A 26116-nucleotide genomic window follows, 5' to 3' on the forward strand; every position below is an offset into this window, starting at 1 on the left:
GGGCCGGGCCGTGCCGGAAGCCGGAAAGGGGCCCGGGCCCGCCCCCGCCGCGGGAGGAGCCGCAGCCGCAGCCGGGGCCGGATCGGAGCCGGAGCCGGAGCAGGAGCCGGAGCGGGGCGGGCGGGGCCGCAGCCGGAGCGGGAGGAGCCGCCGGGCGGGACGCGAGCGGGGTGAGGCCGCGGCGCGGGCGGGGGTCGTGAAGGGGGCCCGGAGCGCTGCCCCTCACCGCGGGCTCGGCCTGGGGGGGCTCCCCGGCTTGTGGAGGCCGGAGCCGGGGGTGGGGGCCGGGGGTGTCCTGCTGCAGTTCGTTGATATATTTTTAAGAATAACCCCTTGTCTGGGGCTCCTCTGCCTCAGAGAAGCACGGGTGAGGCCGTGGGGCTGTGGCCGGGTGRGGGTCCCCCCGGAGGGGTTTCAGTGTAAGGCTGGGACCTGACCCCGGGCGGGGCGAGGGAGGCGGCATCAAGGGTGTTAAAGCAGATGGGAATACATTTTTATATCTATATCTATATATATGTACATCATTGTAGGTTCACCAGCAAGGCGAGCAAGCTTTCCCTTTTAAAGACTCTTCCAGCAGCGTTTCTGTCTAAATATTTGCCTTCTAAAGCCTTGGACTAACCACCCTGGGGTCTGTAGGCAGAACTGGGCGMTTGGGTGCAAACCGTGAGAGCCAAGAGCCATCACTGTTTCTGTCTGTGGAGAGAGCTGCTGATTCCTTCCAGGGTGGTGGAGTTCATAAAAAAACAGTAACATATGGGATCCTCGTTTAAAGGCCTCTGTCTAAGGGGTTTGCAAGGGATGAACCCCGCTCAGTGTGTGTGGTGGCAAAGAAGGCACAGTAGCCTGTTGTTTTGTCGGGGATAGGAAGGGAAATAATGGGTTGTTATTTGTTTTTTAAGGCCTCATCTGTTCTGACAATGTGGGAGCATAATGCCTCGTTTCCTAGCTGGAGGATTGAGTTACTCTTGAATTTGTCAAGGAGCTGGATTGGGTTTTTAGTGTCTGTGATTTACAGGGGTTGTCTGCAAAGGTGTTTGCTCCGAGTGGAATGTAAATGTAGAGGGGTGGGAGCTGGGATGTATCTCGGTGTTGTATCTTAGCAGGATTCCTCTGCTGTTTGGAAAAGGGGAAACCACCGTGTTTGACAGCATTTCTGTGGGGATGTTTGTTATAAGTGGTTCCAGGCAGATCCTGCAAGCAGGAGAAGCTTGCTGAATCTGCTGGAATTCTGTACTGGATGGCTTCACAGGGGAAAGCTTTGGCACCTGCGAGCCAGAGGACACTAGGTAACCATTCAGACCACTTAGCACACCAGTTACAGTGTCCAGGCAACTAGAGTAACCAGAAAAGCTAGAGGGGGAAARAATGGGCATTTAATATCCTGCAGATGTGCTGGCTCTTGTTTGCTCCATGAATCAGGGTATTGCATGAATGAAAGAGTTAGTGAAGCAATGGCTTGTTTTTATTTTATGTCACGTGCATGGCAGGTGCTTTACAGATGAGAAGAAAAAGTCCCTGCCTTGGAGAGCTTAATATGAGATATTATTGATTCAACCTGCTTTGCTTACCCAGGGGGCTGCTCAGGTGGCAAGATCTGGGACAAATATTTGCATGGAGCGCAAGGAATGTTGGTAGAAGAGGGCCAGGAACTAATTAACTTGGCAATGTAGTGCAGGGTGTTCTTGTTGCATGCCTGGGGTTGGGTTTTAATTTGGGATTTTTACCTTTTTGGTGTTTCTGTGGCTGTGCCTAGAAATTTGACGCTAATGTTAATATAACATCTGACATTAGCTGCCGGAGTTGAATGCTTAGGCAGCTGCTGACCAAACAAATCGGGGTTATTTTTCAGCCAGATAATTTTCCTGATCTGATTCTCCATGTGACCACATAAACAAGCGTGCAAGGGCACAGCACGGAGCTAATCTTGGAGAGAGAGGAGCAATCACTGAAGCTGGTAGTCCTGTGAAAAGTGGGGTTTTTTTGAAACTACACCCCAGTGTTGCATAAAAAAAAATATTAAAATGGCCATTGCTTGAGTCGTGGCTTGTAGGAGCCCCTGGTTTAGGGGGAGAGCTGTTAGCCAGTTCTTTAAAGGCAAAGCAGAATTCAAAACTGAACTTTRTCTTGTCTCTTGCTATCCATCCTTACATTTATGGCTGATTTGTGCTGTGGGAGCAGCCAGAACAAATTACAGCTGAGCAAATCTAAGGTGGCTCGTTAGTCCAGGCTTGTCAGTGTGTGCTCAGGTGAGCAGAGCAGGTCTGTGCTTTCCCAGGCAGGCTGAGCTGGGAGGAGTGTGCAGAGCCCYGTGAGTAGTTACAGTTCTCACACTGGGGTGGCAGAATTTGTGGAAGAGAGTGGTGAATTGGAGTGGCTTCATGAGCTGCTTCCTGGGGCCAGGAAACTGTGGAGCGAAATGGGGACAGGGGCCTGATTTCTGTTTTCAGCTGTGATTATCCATCGTGCTTCTTGTGTTTGCATGTGATGGTCCTCGGGCTGTACTTTCAGGGCAGAGAATTGCTAAACTCTCGCCCAGTTTGATCAGGCTACTGTTACCCAGCTCACAAACAAGAGGCAAAGCCAACTTCACAGATTCTGCCTTTCCGCCAGGCAGTGCCACTGTTTTTCCCAGGCAAAATATCTCTTTAACAATGTAATTCCTACATTGGCAGCTTTTACCTTGTCCAGCAATTTCTTTACATCTTTTCTTGAGCCCATTGGCTGCTCTCATGGAGGCCTTTGTGRCAGAGCAGGAGTGGTAGAGGAATACTTTTTTTTTTTTTTTGGCAATTTAGTGTTGATCTCTCATGGGTGTGTTCTCATAGGTGAGAAATAATTTGCTGTCAARTGCCATTTTGTCTCCCAGCACATGCAGTTCTTGCTGGGATATTTAGTTCTGTGGCATCTCTGACCTGCAGGCAAACTTGGAGAGGAAGGGGGGGCTTTGTTGCCTGCAGAACAGCTGCTCTCACGTTGCTGTTACTCAATAATCAGTTGGCCTGGACGTTAGGTTGCGAAAATTTAAACAAATTGTGAACTGCTGAACTTTGCCCCACACATTCTGCTTGTGTCTCTGTCCTGTCCCTATTGCTGACAGGGGATTTAATGAAAACAAATCTGGGTTAAAATAAGCGACTGGAATTATAGCGCGGGAGGGCTTAGCTGGGCTGCTGCGTGTGATGATCAGCTTTGTATTGTTGGCTTTTGTACTCRGTGAGCAATCGCTTTATGGGACGGATTCATTTGGAATAGATGAATAAATGGAGTTTCATTGATTTCTGGGAAGCTTTGTTCATTTACATAAGCTGCGAATYTCAGCCGGTTCTGCTCTTGTCAGGAAATTTCACGGCTTCTTTGAGTCGGCGGGAGATCCTGAACCAGCAGAGTCTGTTAGGAGTGYAGCTCAGTGCTGTGCTGTTGGCTGGGAGCAGGTTTGCTCCAKAGGAGCTTTCCTTCTTTCCTGGGCACTGCCACATTCCTGGGATTGCTGTGCACACACTGATGTGGATTCCTGTTAACACACCAATCTCTCCACAGGGATTTCTCTCAGAGGCCATGGAGCTTTCAGCCAACGAGCTCAGCATCTATGACAAGCTCTCCGAGACCATTGATYTGGTGAGGCAGACTGGCCACCAGTGTGGCATGTCAGAAAAAGCCATTGAGAAGTTCATCAAGCAGCTCTTGGAAAGAAATGAACCTCAGAGGGGCCCTCCACGGTACCCTGTCTTAGCGGCGCTCTACAAGGTAAGATGACTTCTGTGTGTGAACACAACATTTGAGGGTCAGGGTTCTCCTTTGCACCTGAACTTTTTATCTCCCCTTGCATTTTCTTGATGAATTTCCGAGGTCTTTATTTAAAAAGCTGTGAAGTGTAGCTTCCTTCCTTCATGCCATGAGCTACTCTGAGAACAGGAAACAACTGACCAAGATTTGAAATTGCTCTTGTGTGCTGTAAATTTACCACATCAACACCTTCCTCTCCCTTAAATTGTTAAATAGTGAGATTTGGATTTGTTGATTAAGATTGCTGGTGTTGACATCCTGAGTGGAAATGCCAACTTAGGCATGATTGAGGAAGGAAGGAGATTCTTGAAGTTCAGGGTTCAATAATGAAGTGAGCATGGCTCTGTTTCTGACCCTGCCACAAATTTCTACATGTCTTTATTCTACTGGTCTATGAAAGAAACCTATTATCATCATGCTTGATGGTAGAAAAATGTTTTAAAAGCCTTAATTAAAAGATTCTTGAAAAAGTTTTGCGAAGTGGGTGGAAGGATGCTATTGTTGGATAGGTTGGAGATCACACAATCCCAGAGTGGTTTGGATTGGAAGASATCTTAAAGATAATCCAGTTCCAAGTCCCTGCCATGGGCAGGACACCTTTCACTAGACCAGATGTTTGCTACACGGCCGAAAAGCTTCCCACTGACATAATATTCAGTAATACTTTAGTGTCATCTTTACAAAACCATTGCACTGAGTTTTATGTGGAAAAAGATTCAAGCTCTCTTCCTCGTGTCCTATAAAAAGCTGTAAAATGAGGCAGGAGAACAGGAAACTGCAAATTTGAACTTTCAGCTTCTGTTCTTATTTTTGCTGTTGATTCAGTTTGACTTTGGCCAGGGGGAGAAATGCGTCATGTCATCTCTTTAAGGCTTATTTGGGATTCTGGTATGGAGGAGGGAGCTGGTGCCAACTCTGCCAAAGTGTTTCAAGGCTTGACGGATGTTTGCAAAAGCCACAGGGTTTTCCTTGTGCAAGAGGCATGGCAGGAGTGCAGGCCTTTATTTGATTAGGTAGGGAGGAAAAGGAACTGTCTGTAGATAATCCTCATTGATCTCTTGCTGGATTATTTGCAGTACTAAAATACAGGAACAGAGTTGTTTGTGTGGCTTGGGTTTGAAGGCTGTTTGATTTCATCCTTGGACAGCCCTAATAATAAACCTGGATGACAACTCTCTGTACGTAAATAGCATTGCAGCTGAACGAGGAGACACRGCAAAAATAAGAGTGTTCATGTTGTGGTGCACAGCCACAGTCCTCTGATACCAGCAGAAGGTGTGTGCTGGTGTGTGGACACCTCAATTGCCTGCAGTGTGATTAACTCCACGCTTGTTTTCCCTCACAGGGTCTGTTCACCCTGGGCTTGGTGTTGCTGACTGTTTACTTGGTGATCCAGCCCTACAACCCGCTGCCACCCGAAGCGCCGCTCTCCAGAGCCCAGGCCTGGGGCTCCCTCATCGGGCACATCCGRCTGCTGTCCCTGCCCATTGCCAAGAAGTACATGCTGGAAAGTAAGAAAATGATTTCCCTGCTGTAACATAAGCCTAGCAAGAAATACCAACTTAAATACCAGCCACGCGAGTCGCTCGAGCGTCTCCAGGGCACCACATAACAAATGTGTTGCTGGCTTGGCATCATGGTTTTCTCTTTTCCTACCACTGTACTTAAAAATAGCAGCCTGAATTCTAGCCTCACTGGGGCTGAAGCATATTTTCTCTCTAACTTGATAATTTCGTTCTTGCACATTCTTTTTTCCYGGCTTTTAACACCTCGGTTTTTCTTCTACAAGAGTTCCCTTTCTTCTAGAAATCTTTGCACTTCTGAGAACCAGAACTGARATAGCTCTGCTGGCAAAATGTCACCTTTTCTTATTTTTTTCTGAGTAAGGCAAAACCAGTTTCTCAACCAAATCTTGATATCTGTGTRCAAAGTGTAAAAACTTCAACTTGTGGCCTGGTTTAAGAAAAAGTAGTTTTTGCCAAGTGGCATATTGGGAAAGGCCTGGGGGATTGAGTGCTGTCGTGTTTACATGACTTTAAGGGCAGTGTGTGTGTGAGGAAGTCAGATAAGGGCTCCCTATGAGGTGATTCCATCATGGGAGAGGAGTATCTCAGATTTTCCTAGAATGGCATAATAGAAATGGAAAAATTTGGCTATTTCTCATTCTTGGTTAATCATTTCCACTGACTTAGACTGGCGGGTGGGTGCAAGCCTGGGCTCTGCCTCTGCTCGAACACAAAGGCTGTCAGTGATGATAAAGCTGTGAATTATTTTGAGCAGGGATGTGGCACAATGTTGATGGTCTGTCGGCTCTCTGTAAAAACAAACTCCTGTAGCCRTGCCCTCAACAGGTTTATATTTAGCTTGAGCACCTCATTGTGTTGGAGTTGTCTGTGTTGGCTCTGACCTTCCTGCTGGATCTAAAAAGGGCTCCCTGAAATGCCAGCATCATTCTGCATTCTCTCCCTTCCTCTTTTCTGATGACGCTGATGTGGGATTTCTGTTGATTCCGATTTGTATGGGTGGGACAGGGTATCCCCCATTGTTCCTCTTCTTCCTTATACTTTGGGATCTCTCAGGGAGTGAAAAGCAAAGGTGAAGACATGGCTSTGATAAGCACTTGACATTAGGAGCCTCCTTATCTACTGCATTCCAGCTTTTCCATGGGTGAGCACCTCCTGCTCCTGTAATGAGATGGAATCCAATGGGAATYTAATGCTCATTTCTCTTTTCACAAGGGCCGGGAGTGACAGAACAAGAGGGAATGGCCTGAATTTGAAGGAGGGCAGGAATGTTAGGAAGAAATTCTTCCCTGTGAGGGTGGTGAGGCCCTTGCACAGAGAAAGTGTGGCTGCCCCATCCCTGGAAGTGTTCAAGGCCAGGTTGGATGGGACTTGGAGCAACCTGGGATAGTGTAAGGTGTCCCTGCCCATGGCAGGGGGTGAAACAAGACGAATTTTAAAGTCCCTTCCAACCCAAACCAGTCCATGATTTTATTATATTTGTTCAGTCAGATTTTGTCCAGAGTGTTGATGGATTCTTCCTTCAGCTGCCACAGTTCCCTTTGGATGAGAAGAGCCCAGGGAGGTTCCTTGGGACAGCAAAAKGTTTGTAGGACAAGGGCTGACTGAAACCATGAGCATCTTCTTGGGAAGATAAATAACTGCAGGAGCAGCTCTAGCCTACCTTTAGAAAAAACAGCTGAATGATGAGGAGATGGGGAAACATCCACAGGAGCAGGGGAAAAGGGAAGGATGGATGGAGAGCAAGAATGTGGTGGTGTTATTTAAATGCACATAAAATCCCTCATGCCTCYGTGAGTCCTGTAAGTCTTCAGAAGTGATGAGCAGCAGGGTGGGCAGCAGTCCAGTTCTGGGGAAAGGAGGAGTGGTACTGAGGGGATGAGGCAGTTCCCACTGTGTTTTTCCACAGTATTGGGTTATGATGGAAGCCACAGCATATCCCAATTAACAGATTCACTGGGGCTGGCTGGAGTGACCTTGATCCTGCCTCGGCAAAAGGAACTGGACAAGACCCTGGCTATTTTAATGGGAGAGTGCAGCACCCAGCCTGAACCTTGGCTGGGTTCCTGTGGGAATCCCTTGTGTCCTGGCTTCCCAGCAGGCAGCTGCGGCCACTAGCACTGTCCCAGTGACACTGGTGTCACCATCGCAGCTTGCTGCTGAGAGGACACTGGTGAAGCCATCCAGCAGGGATCTGGAACAGGGAGTTCCAAGCTGTGGGGCTAAGTGCTCTCCCAAGCTCTTTCAGCCCTACCTTGTGTGTGTTGTATTATTTTGCCCCTTATTTTGGCCTTTTCATGTGCTGAAGCGAAGGGGTTAAGCTGCATCCTGTGTCCAGTTTGTTGYTSAGAGTGTAAGYCCAGGTCTTGCAGGCAGAGCTGGTGTTCTCTGATCAYAGAATCCCAGAGTAGYTGGSRTTGKAAGGGACCTCTGCAGGTCACCCAGTCCAACCCCRCTGCCAAGGCAGGGTCACCTGGAACARGTGGGTTTGGAAYGTGTCCAGAGGGGGAGATGTGACCTTCCTAGGCAGCTGTCCCAGTGCTCTGCCACCCTCCATACAAAGAAGTTCTTYCTCATGTTGAGGTRGAACTTCTTGTGTTTTAGTTAATGGCCACTGCTCCTTGTCTTGTTGCTGTGTGCCACAGAAAAGTCTGGCACCATCCTCTTGGCATCCCTTGGAGATATTTATATGCACTAATGAGATCCCCTCTCAGTCTCCTCTCTCTAGAAGGGATGTTTGCACTGTGTCTGAGCAGCAGAGAAAACCACTAATGAAGGGACTCGATGTACAGCCTCCTCTTCCTTTCCCTACATAGATCCTGGTAGACGAAAATTTCGAGGGGGCTGAGGATGGAGCTTGGAGCTTTCTGTTCTTGGGCACCAGTTCAAAGCCAGCTCGGGCTGTTCCTGTTGGAAGCCACCTGTTGTCAGCTGGAGGYTGCCGTGGCCCACCGGCAGTGCTGGCAGGCATTGCCGTGGTGTGGACACAGCCCAGCCTGGGTGCACGGGTGGTCCAGCTCCTTCCTCCGTGCCTGGGCAGGCAGGGGCAGCCTGGGCTGTGCTGTCCTTCCTGAGTTTGGGGCATCTTTCCTGTGTCCGGGATTGAGGTTGGAGCCTGGCCCCTGGGAGGCGTGGGCTGAACAGCCAGGTTTGTGTTGCAGAACAAGAACAGCTCAGTTGCTGGGTTTCCCYCGAGGGCCAAGAGCTCCTGTCTGAGTGCAGGATGTGCTCCCCTCTCCCTCCTGCCCACGGTGACCTGCCCTCCATTCTTGTCCCTTCCACTCGAGCCATGCTGTGTGTGACAAGGGCTGCCTGTCTGTCAGTGGCTGTAGGTGGACCTTTGAGCAGCCGAGGTGAGGAGCAGCATCCACAAAGCTCTCTTGCATTGTTTATAGGATTGAGTCCAAAGTAAATTTCCTTTTTGCCTGTCTCTGTGCTCTCTTGCTTGCTGACTTTCTCCCCCCGGATCAATTCCCGTATTAAACCTAATGTTCTCACCCTTTGTTCCTTGATAGCTGACTCTTAGACCCTTGGCTTTGGYGTCCATGCTTCTCTTCCAGCTGTTTTCCCAGGGCAAGGTCCCTGTGGTTGGGAAAAAGGTCTGTGGAAATGTGGTTTGCATTTGCTCTTCCTGAGCTGGTGTTTATGCAGAGCTTGTGAAAGCCCCAGTGCTGGGTCATGTTGGCTGCTCTGGGCTGCGGCTCTTGGCACGCCAGCCCTTCATTTATAGCCCCAGAGAGGCAAAAGGCTGTCAGACCTCAGGGTCTACCTGCTGCAAGGAACATGGTGTATTTTGATGGGCACACAGGTTAACTCAAGGCTATCTAATGCTGTTCCAGGGAAAAAGTAGGCCCTGTGTATCCTGGATTAATTTCTGACATAGGCTGGGATGGACAAATGATTTCCTTTGTGTTTCAGTTCTCTGGTGTTGAAATAGGGGTATGAGGTCTCTCCTACAAACATTAGGAATGAGCTCTCAAAGACTGCAGTAAAGCCAAATGAAAAGGAGTTTTCTGTTTTTTTTTAACAAATTTTAAAACCATAGTGGTGGTCATTCTACCCCATTTTTCTTCCCTTCTCGACTGTGTTATCCCTATAGCTTTGTTAATACCTAAATATGATTTTTTTATGTCAGCTGGTTGGTAACTGCTCCCTGCCAGCCACACAATGATGTGATGCGCAGAGCATTAAACTGCTCTCACATTAACTTGTGTGTCTGCCCATGCTAAGTTCAGTTTTTGCAGTTCAGCAGAGTGGATCTGTGACTGGGGAACGGGCTGTGGCCCAACAACGTGACAATTTGCACGTTGTGCTGGTGGCAGGGCGTTGTAACGCCCTCAAGGAAAATCCAGTCATAATAATGACACTTGGTCCTGGCCGTGCTTATCCTGCACAGCCCAGAATCAACTGGGTCAGTAACTGCTCAGCACACCTGAAATCAGACAAAAGCAGACCTCAGTGCTGAAAAACAAGTTCTGTTCAAGTTACCCCTAGCTTGGAGAAGAAGTGTTAAATACCCCTTTTTGCCTAGACCAGTAGGGCCGAAATCATGTTTGTGGGTTTCTATGTAATTATTGTAGAGAAAGGAGCCCAGCTGGAGGARCAGTGTTTAGCAACACCTTGTAAATGGCCTGTCACTGTGTTACTAAAGCCTGCTGGGTGCCAGAGCTATTTGTGGGGATGGGTCACAGCAGGCTGGGTTACTGGGGGAGGACAGCAGCTGGTTACTGGGAGAGGGCAGCAGCCTCTGCCTCTTGGCTGGCCCACCTTGGGTTTAGCTGGAGGCTTGCCTTGGCGCTTGGCCAGCTCCTGTCTCCTCTCTGATCTTAACCCTTTGCAGGCAAAACACTTCTCCCTCTGTTCTCTCACTCCAGCCTTGGATTGTGTTTATCCTTGGCGCAGCTCTTTGCAGAAGGGGAGCATCCAGCACTCCTGCCTTGCATGAGCATTTGCTGCTTCTTGGGCATCCATGTGTCATCCAGCCTTTCTCATGGGCTGAGCACCCTGGTGTTCATCCAGCTTTCCCCATGGACTGAGCACCCAAGCAACCTTTCCCTGTGGGCTGAGCACCCTGGTACTCATCCACCCTTTCCCTATGGGCTCAGCACCCAGATATTCATCCAGCCTTCCCCATGGGCTGAGCACCCAGGTATTCATCCAGCCTTTCCCCATGGGCTGAGCACCCAGGTATTCATCCAGCCTTTCCCTGTGGGCTGAGCACCCCATACTCATCAGCCTCTCTCATGGGCTTAGCACCCAGGCATTCATCCAACCTTTCCACGTGGGCTGAGCACCCTGGTACTCATTCACCCTTTCCCTGTGGGCTCAGCACCCAGGTATTCATCCAGCTTTCCCCATGGGCTTTGCAGCCCACACTGCATCTGACCCATGGGGCTCAGGGATTCCTTAGCCCAAGGAACATGGGCCTGCTCTGAATGAAGGGTTGCACAATAAGGCTGCTTGGGAGGTAAGGCAGGATCTGATTTCTAACTTGTTGCCTCTTCTCTTGCTCTCAAAGGATGTTATTTCTTTTCCTAAGCAAAGTTGAGCAGGTTTTTGCTCTTGTTTTCGTGCGTATTCTTGTGCACCCGCTCAGGRGGCTGGAGCATTTGGAGGTGGTTGTGGGTCACAGCTTGTGCAGGGCTCCCTCCCATCGCTGCACAGCTGCCAGTTGATCTGATCTTTTGTGTATGTAAACAACCCTTTTATGATATAACCTGAGAGCAACCAGCRGACATGTGTTGGCTCGTTCAAAGGGGAAAAAAACGGCTGACTTTGCAGGCAGGGTGGTGCCAAGCTGTTCATACTCTCTGTTACTTTGGCCTTAGTTCAGCCASTGGACTGTTTATTTGGGTTTGCTGGCAGTAAACTAACCCCAAACYGTTGTGGTGCTGTGGAACACGAAATACTCTTCCTTTTACTTSTATATTGTGATGCCTCCAAAATTTCTTGTTTCCTCATTTGTAGAGTGAGTGAATTCTTCCTTTGGATTCACTTCYCTGGGAAGAGCGTTTGCCATAGGTGGCCTCTTGCAGAGGCATTTAGCAGCCTGGCAGAGCTCTGTGTGCACTAGTGACACAAACATGTCAAACCTTTTACAGGCTGAGGCCACCATCAGGCAGGTGACAGCAGCTGGGAGGGATTTGTTTCCAAAGCTGTTCCTCTGAGGCAGATTGCTCATGCAGCACAAGCTGTCACTGGGGCAGGTAACCAGAGGTGCAGCTGGAGTGGACTTTGGATGCTTTCCTGACAGCTTGGGCCCTGCCTTCCCTATTCCAGACTGGTAGGTGCAGATTTCTCCTGGAAATAGTGCTCTTTTGCCCCAGTGGACTGTGAATTSCTCTTGGGCTCGGCTCAGCAGACCTGATTTCACAATGTCTGGTTGGATCAAAATCATTTTCGTGCTTTGCTCGAGGTTGACTAATGATCCCTGGGCTGGTGGAGCAGCCGTTACCCATTAGTGAGATGAACGAGTAGTTCTTCAAGCTGTTGACTTCTACCCAGAACAACAATAAAGGGGTTCTTGATGGGCTTTTTGTAGCTGTTATTTTGTTCCTAGCTGTTCCTAAAAATGCACTGAACCAAACTGGGAGGTACTTACTTCTCGTGGCATAAATATATTCAGTATACCCAGAGCTACAATAAAAGTTCAATATGAGGGTAGGGTGAGGATCTTGTGCTGAACAGGGACACTCTTTGTAGTATATATTTAAAACCCCACTGTGATGCAGTCCTTAATCAGGACTTGCAGCCTGTAATTAATAATCCTTATGTTTCCTGCCTGGCTTACTTAAGAACCCATCAGTTTAGCYTGACTTTGACATGACATTATAAATGATCAAATTAATTTTTAGCCTAGTGAAGAATTTCAGCAAGATGGAGTTTGGGAAACATTGTTTGTGCAACAAAGTGCTCCAAATGCCTCTTCCAAACTGTGCCACCTGGTGACTCCAGAACTTGGAATTTCTACATCTGTAAAGTAAGAATGATGGGATTTACCTGTCTCACAGATGGTGATCATGAATTGCTCCTCATTTTTTAAACACTGTTTTATCTTTCTATAAAATCTGGGAAAAGGAGTCTGCTGACAAGCATATAGTAATCCTTCTGCAGTGGCATAGCACAAGTTACGAGCAATTTACTCAAGGGATATGTGTGAGTCTGCAGTGGGTGAGTCCCCAGAGCACCACGGGGCTGGTCACAGCTCAGGAGGAAGAACAACCTGGCCTGAACATTCTTTGGCTGTCAAAGCAGTAACAGTAGGTTACGAGCTGCAACTTCACTCTAAGGTTAAAGGCTAGACCTTGCAAATCCCTGCCCCTTAAATAATGGAAAACAAGGCTGTGACATCCAGCATCTGGAAGCTGGATATTTCCCAGTGTGGGGAGAGCTGCAGCCCTAGTCCTTCTGCGGGTTGGTAATAATTCGACATCAGAGCACTGAGGGATCTTCATCATAGAATCAYRGAYTGGTTTGGGTTGGAAGGGACTTTAAAATYCATCTTGCWTCACCCCCTRCMATGGRSAGGGACAYCTTCCATTATCCCAGGATGCTCCAAGCCCCAWMCAACYTGGCCTTGAGCACTYCAGGGATGGGGCARCCACRGCTTCTCTGGACACCCTGTGCCAGGGCCTCCCTCASCCTCACAGGGAACRATTCCTTCCCATCTAACCCTGCCCTCTGCCATTGGGAAGCCATTCTCTTTTGTTCTCTCTCCATCCCTTGTCCCCYAGTCTCTCTCCAGCTCTCCTGGAGCCATTTAGGCACTGGAAGGGGCTYTGAGGTCTCCCCAGAGCCTTTTCCTCTTCAGATGGACACCCCCAGCTCTCCCAGCTTGGCTCCAGCCCTCAGAGCATTTCTGTGGCTTCCTTAGGACTCACTCCAGCAGCTCCATGTCCATTKTGTGTTGGGGTCCCAGAGTGGAGGCAGCTCTGTGGTGGTGTCTCACCTGAGTGGGGCAAAGAGGCAGAATCCCCTTTTAATGAAACATCTAGGTTTGTACAATGGACCTACAAGAAAGGACAAAAAGCTGTCTGTGGAATATTCAGTGCACAGCCATTCCTGGGAGCCCTGAGTTCATCTGACACTTGCTGAAGTTGCTTGAATATTCCTACAGCTAGTCCCTGGTGAAGTGTGTGGTGGGACTGGGGAATAGTCTCATCGTTAGGARGAGGAATCTGGGATTTGGAACCAGCCTGTGCAGGTTGTGGAGCTACTCAGTGCATAAACCAGTCCTCTGGGAGCTTCCTTTCAATTACTGTGGGTGATGGCAGCAACAGCCCCTACGGACACAACACCTGCAGGTCTGTGATGTCCTGGGGGAATCTCCCCTCCCTGGGGCCAGACTTCCCTCTGCTGACCTGGCTGGCACTTGCCTGCTGGAGATTGCTTCATGGTGGGGAGCCAGCAAACTGCCTCAGCACCTGCAGTTCTGCTACAAGCAAGAGGTTTTGTGTTTTCAACACTTTGTTAGGGTCAGGAGCAGCCTTTGGCTCTGTATCCTGCGAGAACAAAAGGTGCCCCTGCTAGAGGCTTCCCTTTGAACCTGCTGCACTGGCAGATTGATCCTGCGCCCTCCATATGGTCTCTAAAGAGAGCAGGGCTTGCTGAGATCCTGCTCTCACATCCATATGGGCAAGTTTCCATGAGTTAATTTGCTTTGCTGCAATGGGCAGAAGCAGGGCCAGGTCTTCTCAGGAACTTCTGAGCTTCCAATCTGATCATCCACACCCAGCATCTCTGGGGCTGTGCACACACACCCCTCTCTGGTGCTGGGGGCAGCCAAAAATTTGGGAGATCCTCTGTGAAAACAGCCAAGAAGGGCGGGGGTACTCATTTTAAATTGATGGTGACTTGAAAATTATTTTTCTGCATAGTGGAAAGTAGAGTCATAAACTCCTTGTAGCATTAATCATAGATRTGTTTTAAGGGAAGGTTGTTATCTCTTGGTCTGTGCTGTGTTCGCAGCTTGAAATCCCAGCTCTGGCTCTGCTAGGAGCTCTCCTGACACGGGGGAGAAGACAGCTCTTGTTTTGAAGAAATAATTACACATAAAAGGAAATATGAGGTGGTTATGGCCGATGGGGAACCAAAGTTCTGTTAAACAAACCGAAGGCTGCCCCTCGAAAAGGGGTGAGAAAGCACAGAGAAGTTGGCCACGCTTCTGTCGTGTAATGGATAGCTGRATGTGTCACTGCTCCAGCTGCTCTCCTGCACTCCAGCTCCGCAGGGATCATTGCCCACGCCCAGCACTTCAGCGTTTGGACGGAGTGGATGGGACCGTGGTGTGAGGGCTGTGCTGGGATGAAAAGAGCATCTTCCATTTGCATCCCCCAGCAGCCGTGTGTGCGCACAGACAGCGCGCTCGCCTTCCACCACAACCATCCCCAGGGTGTCTGGGCAGGCAGGGTGATAATGTAAAAGGAATGCAGGGAGGGTAAGGAGAGAAAAATCAGCATCCTGGGTAAAATCCTGCCCTGGTCCCCAGTGGCAGTTGGCTCCTCTGTGCACCGTCTCCTCCCGCCCTCCCTGGGAAGGGCAGGCGCTGTCTGTACTTGTCATGCCAGTCACACACATGCTGGTGCACAGACTAACACCCTCCACAATAAATCTAAAAGATTAATTACTAAAAAAAAAAAATCCCACAACCCCACTTGCAGCATTTGAAATGCATCTCAACTGTGCTCTGCTCTGGTTATTCATGGGGAAAAGAAATCACCTCCTGAATTGAGCAATTGAGAATGCAAATATCCCAGCCTGGCTCAAAAGAGGAATCAAGCTCTGTACTGTCAAGCTGATTAGCATCCTGTTCCGTGGGGTACTGCCTTGAGCCCAGAGGGAAAATTTGGGGACAACTGTGCTTAATGCTTAGGGATGAGGTTTCTAAGTTTTGCCCAGAGAGAAATTACAGTCTTGCTACGCCCTGTCTGATGACAGACCATAGAGATGTTTTCTTGTTCTCTTCGCTGCAATTGCCCTTTCTCTGGTGAGATCTTTCAGCCTTTTGTTTCCTGTCACTGACCAGCTGTTTTTTGTGAGTTGAGTTTTTTTGTTGTTGTAAAATTGAAGCTTTCTACAGGCAGTGGAACAAAGATTTGCTTTTTTCTCTTGTGAGCAGGGAGGGAAAGTACGTCGGAGCAGTTTCTCATGGGAGTGGGACTTCTGCTTGCAAGAAAGATTTTACACTTTGTTTTCCCTTTTTTCCCCTTTCCCTGAAAGCAGTGTAGATGTGTCTTCCAGAAAGACTAGGAATTATATCCTGATCCCTTTCAGTTCATATCCCAGCAGTAGGGTGGGAAATGCAGCATTTGKGAGTTGGGAATACTCAGCAAGAAAGAAGCAAAATGAATCCCAGTTTTCTCCTTGTTCTTACATCCCAATGAACGYAAATCCTCTGTAACATTCCTCGTTGCCTGCTGCAGATGTCAGAGGGGAAAATAAAACAAAGCTCGCCTGTGAAGTGCTGTTCATCCCTCTTACCCCCGTGCAGGAGTGTGAGTGTGGCTGGAAATGGTGATGGTAGTGACAGGCAGGCTGTGCGTGGTGTTTTTCCCCACAAAAGTTGCTGTGTATCTCTGTTTCCCAACATGATTTTTCAGCCAGACTTCACTCTTCTTTCTCCCCATTGCCATCCCCTCTGTTTCCCAGGTTTGCCTGCAGCAGTGTCACATTTGGARCTGTGTTTGGCATGTGCTGGCAGGGTGGGCCTATTCTGAGCACAGATCCCTGGATTTTTCATGGGAGATGTGTYCCAGGCCTTGGGTTTTTCCTGACCCACCCCAACAGATCAGGCCTGGGGTGGGTTTACTGCCACTGCCTGAGTTAAACCTCTCCCACTGGATTAAGGCAGAACCAGGGCCACAAAAAATGTGGCCACACTGCCACAAAATCCATGTTTCAAGTGGAATTTCCATGAAGCTCCCCCATTTCTCACGAGCTGSTGCTGTATGTCCAAATAGGAAGTTTGTGTTGGGGGGGTTTAGGCTGGATATCAGGGAAAGATTCTTACCCCAGAGGGTGCTGGGCATTGCCCAGGCTCCCAAGGGTATGGGCACAGCCCTGAGGCCGCCAGAGCTCCAGGAACATTTGGACAACACTCTCAGGCACAGGGTGGGATTTTGGAATGTGTCTGTCCAAGTGGGACTTTGATCTTTGTGTGATTCTGTGATTCTATAAATTAGAGCCACATCCTTTAGCATAGAAATACTGAGGGGTGTTCAGCATTGTCCTGCTCGTTCCGTGCTGCAACAAGTCCCTTGTCTTAGTGTTTCCTTTATTCTTTTTTTTGAGAGCACTGTAAAGTTGGAGGAGGGAGACAGGATATAGGCATCAAATTGTGCTGTCATGTAAAAATTGCATTTTTGAAGATGTAAACATGTGCAGTGTTCCTTGTAGGCCAGTTCAGCTGATTGTGGTGTAACAGTGATTTCTGGAATTTAAAATGGATGTTGCTGTGATCCAGGGGTTCCTCATGCTGGGATTTTYTCCCTATTTCAAGTCAATGCATGGAATGAATGAAAACAGCAGCGGCATGTYTTGGTGAAATCCCACATTCCCCAGCATCTTCTGCACATCAGAGACTTGGCRACCATTGCCTGGGACAAAATATTTCTTAATTAACCCAGGGGTAAAGGGGAGGGTGATGATTTCAGGTATGTCCTAGCAKGGTTCATGACACCAGTGCTAGCCATGTGAGAGTTACTCTTTCCAGCCTGGATCTTCTTTTGTCTTCTGGGTGTTATCTCCTTGATAACACATTTTGATTGTTCTTTTGCTTGGAACTTGTTTCAGTTTAATTACACTACATGTGATGGTTGCCATCCTTCTGTTGATCATAGAGGGGTAGCTGAGCCTGTGTGCCTCACATGCAGAGAAGTGGAATTTCCATAAGCTCTCCCATTGCTCACAGCCTTCAGCTGGATCTCCAAAACATGCTGSAAATATTCTCCAATTCGCTGCCTAGTGAAGCTGCTTCTTTTTGGGTTACAGCCATCAGAAACTATAAGAAATCTCAGTGCTTCATGGTGGGGATAATGAGTTTATCAACGAGTTTGTCTCCTTTCCATTCCATTTTTGGTCTTGCTGAACAGGTTTCCCTTGTTTCTTCCCCAGAATGCCAGGACTGGTGGGCAGCAGGTTGCAGACAGAACACTTCCGCACTTCCTGCAAACTGCACAGTCTGTTCTGCTGTGAAAAGCCTTCAGATAGTGACAGACTTCAGAGAGCTATCAGAAAAGCTCCAGAGGCATCAGCCTTTTCTAATCAAGGTAATGCAGGGATTTGTGGGGCTGGGTGATGGCTCTAAACACTTGAACAGCAGCCTGAAGCCTCTGCCCAGTATTTTTAGCCATAAACTCCAACTGCCCATTCAGGACATGTGTCTAAGAAGACATTTCATCCCAGTTTAAAGATGTGGCATAAGAGAGCTCCCTGCATCCATAGCACGTTCTTTCTCTGACTAATGATCATTGTATTTGGCCTCTTAGCAATCTAGGTGGCTGTTGCTGTTGGATATTTTCTAGTGGGAGGGAAATGGGAGCAGGGAGCAGCTCTGGGGGCACAGCTTTTATCATTGCTTTGTGCTTTTTAAGACAGGGCAGCATCTTTCCTATGAAGAACTGAAGCATTTTCAGTCCCAGGATCCAGAACTGGCAGACGTTATCATAGAAGAAAATTCAGCTGAATTGTGGAGCTGCCCATTTTTCTTTCCCTGGTGAGTCAAAGACAAAACATGTGCTGGATGGACACATTCTTTCTGCAGGGGTGCTCAGGCTCTGCCCATGGGAGCCACCAGTGCCTGCAAGTTACACTTTAACTGGAGGGAAGGAGAACAGGAGTGGGTTAGAGTCTGCTTCTGCTTGCTGGCACTGATTTGTTCCAAGGACAAGACTTCTGCACTAAAAATGGAGKGTTGTGGCTTGGTCTCCAGGTATTGCTCCCCTTACAAGATAAAATTATCCCAGTGACTGCCTGGTCCTGTTCTTCAGRCTGTAAATCATCTGGGCTGATGATGGAGGGGTTGGGTTTGTCTAAAGCAGGGAAAAGCAACAGGTTCATGTTTCTATCACCTCTGTCTGCTCAGAGGCAATCCTCCACCMCTGGTGCTGACTGAGAAGAGATGCCATGACTTCTGCAAACACTGACAAGTCAAAGAATCCTGCAATTTGTGTTTGGTCTCATGCAGAGAAAAGGCCAACCCTAATCCTGCCCCTGTTAACCAACAGCTCTTTGCCAAAGCCTTTAGCATGATGTGTGAACAACTCAGAGCTCTCTAAGGTCCTCAGAGCAGACAGTGGTAGAGGGATGGTCAGGATACAGAAGAATTAATCATGTCAGGCCCCTAGACAGGGATGGAAAAATAACAGKCCCCACCCAGCCTTTTCCAGTCACATTTCCTGGTCTAGAGAATAGCCTTGGTTCCCCCCTGCCTCRCCATGTGGTTTCAGTTATGGTTGTGTACGATGCCACCTCACTGCATCTTTTGTAATTAATGGATCTGGTCAATGACTTGGATCATTTTAAAGGAAAAGGGGAGGGAATTAAAGTTTAGGTATCCATCATGGTCTGTTTGTTCCCTCTTTACATGGTCCTGCTGCAGGAACCAAGGACAAGGAAGGAAAGAGCACAGGTTTAGAGTCTGAGGTTGGATTTTGCTCCTGACTCCTAGGGCTAGTCTGTCATACTGATTATCAAGCATGAATTTTTGGGAAGAATTTTATCTGAAAGTAGCTTTTAAATGCAAAGATTATCATTGTGTGATAATTCTTTAATATGGGTTGGTTTGTTTAGGAACAAGTCTGTGAATAAATCTCGGATTCTGCAGGAATTTTTCCCKGCTTCCTCTTTGCTGTCCTTCCCCAAGACAGTATCCCTGGAGAGCTGCTTCCTCATCCGCCATCCAGATTTGGGGAATAAGGTGAGAATTTAATTCCAGAGACATTATTTTCCTCTCCTTGAGCTGTCTTCCAAGTTTYTGTGGGATTTGCAGGGCATTTTTAGCTGATACAATCCTGAAAAGGAGCATTTGTGTCAGTTCTGTRCATCCCTGTGGCGTCTCAAGGTGGCTGTGCCTCCCAGCAGCTGTGCCTAGTTTGGGGCAGGAGATACCCTGTGCTCATCTCCCTTGGCAGCTGRARATGTCACAGAATCAGAGRATGAAKCCCAGAATGATTTGGGTYAGAAGGGAATTGGAAAATCATCTCGTTCCAGCAGCCCTTGCCAGCTCCATTCACGTTTGTGTCTGGCCTTGCTCTACAGCTGGGTGAGGTCTTTTTGTGCATAGCTGGGCAGAATTAATTTAAGAGTTGCATTTTTAGGAGCTGTTCCTGGCAGAGAGTCTCACTCATTCTGAGACACTTCAGGCTTCTGGCCTCATCTCCATCTCTGTGTTTTTATGAGTTTTGGGGATGTGCAGGGCCTGCCTTRCCTTGGAGGAGAGGAGAGCCCTTGCATGCAGCTGACCTCAGCTGTGATTCTGTGATCTGCTGGCAACTGGGGAAGCAGCAAACRTGTGGTTTGCTCTGTCTCACCTGCCTGCAGGGCAGTGACTTGTCCCTGCCTTGGGCAGACAGAGCCAAGGAAAGCTGGCCAGGCCTTTGAAATCCTTCCTCCCCTCCTAGAGCTACAGCCTGCACAGCCTCTTCGCTGTTGGGAGTGGGCAGCTCACCCTGACCGTTGCACCTCTGGACACGTGCAGAGGACACTGTGAAACATTCAAGGTGGAGCTGGAAGCTGGGGATTTGGGTGAGTACCAGAGCTGTGGCACACAGGGACTGGGGGAGCCTTGGAATCTGGAGACTGCTTCCAGCTGGGTCTTTTCTGTGACACCTGGGATGGTGCTGTGTGCCCCTGTCACCTCCAGGCTGCTGTGTGCCACTGTCACCATCAGGCTGCTGTGTGCCCCTGTCACCTCCAGGCTGGTGTGTGCCACTGTCACCATCAGGCTGCTGTGTGCCCCTGTCACCTCCAGGCTGCTGTGTGCCACTGTCACCTCCAGCTGGTGTGTGCCACTGTCACCTCCAGGCTGCTCTGTGCCTGCCTGTCACCTCCAGGCTGGTGTGTGCCCCTGTCACCTCCAGGCTGCTGTGTGCCATTGTCACAGTGCAAGGAGTGATCCTTCTGGGCTGGGAGTTTGTGGCCTGGAACACCAACTCTGGGATAGCAGGGGGTGCTCAGTGCCAAGGCTGAGCAATGTGGGTACACAGAGGGTGTTACAAACCCAGTGCTCACCAAGGGAAGTGTCTTCCCAAAGAGCTCCAGAGTGACCACATCCCTTCATGGGAAATGGGAGTGGTCGTTGAGGATGGACTCTTCTAACACAGCCTCTCCATTGCCTCTTGCCAAGGTTATGCCAGCACAGATCACTGGACAATGAGCTTCATGGCCAGAGGGACAGAGCCAGCGGTGATTTGTGATGGAGCTGCCAGCTAAGGATGGTGGGGTGGGAAAACAGAGCTGTTCCCAGGACGAGAAGACTTTCAGCTTTGAAGCCAAGGCAACGCCTTGAGAGGAGCGAACTGGGGCAACTGGGGCAGGCAGCTTTGCCACCCTGCATGTTTACAGTGTTAAAAAATGACTGTTTTCCTGACCCTTGAGGTAATTCTTTGCCTTTCCTCAAATGTATTTTGGGAGAAGCTCAAGCTATTTATGACCCTCCCTGTCCCCTCAGGTAAGCCCTGGGTTTGCGGCAAAGTTTTTTTTCCAGGAGCAGCAGATGGATTTCTCAGGATGAGATTCACCTTGTGTTCTCTGTGGATTATGGCACTTCTGAAACTTCCTGGGAGGTTTGGGAGTGGACRGGGTGTGTGACATTTCTGTGTACATTCCTCCTGAGGAGGAAGCTTTGAGCCTGTGTTGTCAGGCCAGTTCTATAAAGGGAATGAATTGGTGATGTGTCCCAGCTCTCCCTCACRTCCGCAGCTGTGTGAGCCCTGCAGAGCAGATCTCCTGTTCCCTGGCTGGGGAGAGCCTTGAGCCTGAGGGCAGAAACTCCCACCCACTRCATCCTTCTTGTACCAAAAGAATCCCTTCAGGCCTCTCTGTGTTGTGATCACCCTTCTGCAGCTCTATCAGCAGGTTGTGAGTGAGTCAGTCAATGCTAATTGTGCTTTTCTTCCCCTCCACTTATTTTCCTACAAAAACACCACACACRTGTTGGTGGTGCTGGCAGTGCAGGAGCTCTGGATGGAGCTGGGGCTGGGAGCAGAGCAGCTCTGTCCAGCTTTCACCTCAGACACCAAGGRCTGCACAGCCGTTCTCAGCTGCTCCTTGTTTTTGGAGGCTCTGCCTGCGTTCCCAGCCCACGGTACCTCCGGGAGCACCTGAAAGCTCCCTCTTCCCTGGCATATTTTTGTGTTGACTCCTTCCAGACCTGGAARTCTGTCTTGAGAATGAACGTTGGTTTTTCCTGGGTCCTTTCCAAGCTGCCTTCGCGTGTTTCCTGCTGCTGTCTCCAGTGCCCTGAGAGAGGCTCGGGTTCGGTGTTTGCCGGCTGCGGATGCTCCGGTCCCTTCCAAGTCTGATCCTTTGGGTCTGATCCCACTGCTGAAGATCATTTACAGATGTGTCAGGCTGAACTCATAGGCCAGGGCTGGAGTTCAGGACATACTCTCACACTTGTYAATATGGAGTTGGGAGGGGTTTTGGTTGACAGCGAGTTAACTCTGTTCTCAGGAGCAAGAGCCTTTTTCTCTGTAAATATTTTAGGTACGTGTGAAATGACAGATTGGGAAAATGTCTGTCCAGCCTTTGTTTTTGAGGAGAATGGGAGCAAAYATCGTGTTAATCTGATTAGGGACTGACAAAAGCTGCCAAGTGGAATGACCACGTCTGGCTCCTGTACAAGGATAAGGCAGAGGATAGTTCCTGCTCCAAAGAATTTAGTCTGAGGCCTTGACACTACAAACATTTCTATGCATAACCCTTGTTTTTCTCCTGTCAAAACAAYGAGAAAAGCCCAGCACCTGTGTCAGTCTGTGCACAGCCCTCGGTGCTGGACACACACCAGATCTAGTAGAACCAAAGGGGGAGAGTCTGGCTCTCTCAGGATAGAAAAGGACTAATATAATTTGTTACAAAATATGAAAGGGAATTGGATTAAGAAGACTGCCATTAGTATTCTCACTGCTTGGAGTGTATTTCACGCTCATGACACTACACACAATCTTATACATGCCAAGACACACACACACCACCCCTCTCCCTCCTCTTAAAGCCTGGGTCTTAGTTAATGGAAATTTGGGAGTTTGGTGATGGCAGAATTAGGGCCTCATTAGTGACTGTTGCTATTTACACTTTGGCAGCTTCTCAAATCAAATTCAAAGGCTGACAAGGTTACTTCACCTCTCACTGGTTTTGTATCTGACCCGTTTTTGTAAAGCATTTGCTCAGAGATGCTGCTGGARCCATTCTTGCTGAGATTGTGGTGGTTCGGTGACACTGTCACTGCTAAGTGTCCTTGACTGTAACTTGTAAAAAGAGCTGCGGAGACAATTCCCAAGTGTCTGTGAAATGCCTACATTTGGAGAGTCACACTCARGCCATTGTGGCTGTCTGGCTCTTTCGGGAAGAAGCAGAGAAAATGGATCTATTTACGGYTGCTGTTTAGACTGGGGGGAGGAGGGGCAGGAAGGGGCAGGTTTGTGCCTGTTTAGCAGAAGTGTTCTCACGTAGTGCTTCTCCCTTCCTCAAAGAATTGCAGCTGGTTGGACAGGAGCTGGTGAGCCTGGCCTGTTTGCAGAGCAGCYTTCCAAGTGCACTTTATGGGCTCTGCATAAGTTTCCAGCTCTGTCTCAGCGATACATTGCATATGTCCCAACCTCGCTCCCTTCGGAGTTTACATCATTTGTTTTTAAGCTCTCCGGTATATTTTCTCTTCCTCTTCCAAAAGCTGTAAGGAATTAGCTGCTAAACTAAACCAGGAGGGCAGTTCTCCYGCTGATAAAGAGCCGATTTTGGCCAGAGCTGCTGTGGAGTGCAGAGCCCCAGGCTGCAGCACAGCTTCCAGAGCAGCTCCTGGTTCCAGCTGCCAGAGGAGTGGTGCTCCCACCTTCCACATCCCAAGGTGGGAAACCTGGAGGTGAGGCCACAGTGGCAAAACTGGGATGGCCAAAGGTTTGGATACCTTTAGCTGCAATTAAGCCCTGGTCATCTTCCACATGCAGAGCTCCAGTTTCAGAAAGTCCCTGGAAAGGCTGCAGGATTTCCCTAGAGAGCCTGGTGGTCCTGGTGACCTGCTGAGGTGGAACTGGGGGGACCAGGACTGTTCCTGCAGTTGTTGAGGTGTCTTGGTGACAGACATGACCAGACACCACCCACTGTGGTGTCCCTCACCTCAGCTCCCCTTTGGCACTCTCGGTGCTGGTTTGGACAATCTCCCCCTCCCACCCTGCCCAGCTCACAGGAGTTCCCAGTAAACACATTTTAAAATCCCTTTGTGTGCTTCAGAGCTCGTTGCCTGTGAGCTGGGAGATGGATTCCTCCTCACCCCACATCCCGAAGGCTGCAAAGCTGCTCTGAAATCACCCCAGAAATCGGTACTACCCACGAGCCCAGCGGGCAGAGGTGAGGAGGGGTCACCTCTGCCCTTGCCAGGCTGGAAGGATGGGCTGTCCCCATCAGCTGGGCAGGAGGATCGTGGTTTAAAGCTGCTCCCCAAAGCAGGGGTCACTGACCGGTGCTGTCAGTCAGTCCTGAACTCAGGGTAACTGAGAGGAGGAGAAAGGATTATTATGATTTACTTCAGTACCAKGAAATCAGCAGCCCCCACGGGAGCTGAGCTGACAGTTTCTATTGATTCTTTTTTTTTCTTTCTTTGTTCCCTTTCTTTTTTTTCCCCCCTCCCTATTGTTATTGCACACACTGATTCCCCCGAGGGGTCCCTTTGCAAGGCCCTGGAGAGCTTTGAGTCAGATTTCCCGTGAGTCTCCAGACTCCAGCTTCTCCCAGCAGGCCTGTTTTTGCAATGTTCTGGAGGAGAAGCTGGTTTGTCTGGGCTGGATCAAAGCACCTCCCTTCCCTCACAGCCTCCCTGGCTYCAGCAGCAGCAGGAGAGCATCTCATGGTGGAGATGAGAGCTCTGTAAACCCCAGTGTCTCAGAAAGGGGATCCTCCTCCTCAAAACCCCCTTGTCCTCCACGGTGACGCTGCTCCAGGAGGGAGAATTCCACATCCCCAATCCCAGGTCTGTGTTCAGCCCCATGGTCCCTAGGAGAGCCAAACACTTCTGGGGTGAGGCCACTTCTGTGGGTGCACAAAGAGCTTTGGCTTCCTGCAAACCAAACTTTCTCCTCTCGATAAATTTTGTAGGTAGAAGTCGATATCCTCCTCTTCAGGAGCCTCCTCCTTGTAAAAGGCAGGTTTAGTGTCCTGCTGAGTTAGACAAGGGAGATGCTGGACTTCCCCTTTGGTTTGAATCTCCAAATCAATGGCAGGTGATTTATTTTTAGCATTATCTCCTTGTCTTGGGGAGGGGAGCCACGTTCTAAAGGCTCAGGGGTGCTGGCAAGTAAAGCTATATATGCATAAAGACTGTTTCAATGCTGAACACTAAATTCAGTGGTGGATTCAAAAAAAAAAAAAAGAAAAAAGAATGTAAATATGCACTTAATGCAGAATTTTATGGATGGTCCTAATTTAATATATTGCAAACTTTGTAAATACTTGGGAAAAGCCTGTAAAGTGTGTAAATAAATGAGATTTGTATGTAAGAAGAATAAAAAAGTTTTTACTTTTTGCAATTAAATACAAGTGTTAATGACCCTTTTCCCTTTTCCTGATTTTTATTTTCATGTTGCGTGTCAGCTATCAGGGGGTTATATAACCTTTTTTAGGGCACTTTTTCTAAGGGAAGTGTAATTTTAAATGAGAAGTCAGAACACTTTTGTTAGAAAAATGTCATAAGAAACACTGTGAAAAAGCAGCACTTTGGGAGATGTTCTGTGGGTTTTAGCCTGGTTCTCTGAACAAAGTTGTTGCAGCAGCTCTGCCTGTCCCTCCTTTCTTTTTTTCCCAGTAACAAGCTCCATCTTTCCTTCACAATTCAGTTGATTTCAGCCAAACTTTGAGGCGTGGAAGACGATAAACTCCTCCAGAGCTCATAAATCCTGGCRAGCAGGGAAAAGAGAGAGATCCTGTTACTGCCACACCAGTGCAGGAGCCTTGTTAGACACCGGCCAGCCCTGCTGGACACCCTGGAGATGTGAGTCAGTAGAAACCCARGCTTGGTCACTTCTGGGCTGCAGAGTGGGGCTGGTCTGGAGGCACCAGGCTAGAAACAGGAAACAGTTGCTGTGGGATTATTGTTACAGATAGGGGGAAAATATGGGTGATACTGTGGTGGGTGTTTACTACAGGGCACCCGTGAGGAGGAGGAACTCGATGAGGTTTTCTATGGATAAATGAAAGCAGCCTCATGGTCACAGTCCCTGGTTCTCCTGGGGGACTTCAACAACCTTGATATTTGTTGGAGAGACAACACAGTCCAGCACAGACAGTCCAGGAAGTTCCTGCAGATCACTGAAAATAACTTTTTGATACAAGTGGTGGAGGAGCCAAGGAGGACAGGTGTGTTGCTGGACTTGAACTACCAAACCAGGAGAGACTGGTTGAAGATGGGAAAGCCTTGGCTGTAGTGACCATGTCATGGTGAAATTCAGGATGCTGTGTGGTGAAGCAAAGCAGTAGCAGGGCCAGAACCCTGATTTTCCAGAGAGCCAATTCATCCTTTCCAAAGACCTACTTAGAGGAATCCCATGGGATAGGGCTCTAGAAGGGAAGGGGGCCYAAGAAAGCTGGTCAATAGTCAAGCA

General features: G+C 48.8%; 1 protein-coding gene across 2 annotated transcripts; it reads left to right on the forward strand.

Annotated features, from left to right (window-relative positions):
• The first annotated feature begins 92 nt into the window (after positions 1 to 92).
• CUNH6orf89 (chromosome unknown C6orf89 homolog) lies at positions 93 to 25065 on the forward strand. Of its 2 annotated transcripts, none has more exons than XM_057375207.1 (8): positions 93 to 170; positions 3541 to 3747; positions 5132 to 5297; positions 17421 to 17575; positions 17900 to 18021; positions 19098 to 19224; positions 19928 to 20051; positions 20653 to 25065. In XM_057375207.1, exons 2-8 carry the CDS (start codon positions 3559 to 3561, stop codon positions 20736 to 20738), a joined length of 969 nt encoding a protein of 322 aa, XP_057231190.1. In that variant the 5' UTR covers positions 93 to 170; positions 3541 to 3558; the 3' UTR covers positions 20739 to 25065. The 2 variants fall into 2 exon arrangements, with proteins under 2 accessions (XP_057231190.1, XP_057231191.1); XM_057375208.1 differs by lacking the exon at positions 93 to 170 and adding an exon at positions 2839 to 3216.
• The last annotated feature ends 1051 nt before the right edge of the window (positions 25066 to 26116 follow it).

The sequence above is a fragment of the Malurus melanocephalus genome, unplaced genomic scaffold, assembly GCF_030028575.1.
Source record: "Malurus melanocephalus ecotype Western Australia unplaced genomic scaffold, MMel_1.1 scaffold_243, whole genome shotgun sequence".
In the NCBI taxonomy this organism is placed as follows: domain Eukaryota; kingdom Metazoa; phylum Chordata; class Aves; order Passeriformes; family Maluridae; genus Malurus; species Malurus melanocephalus.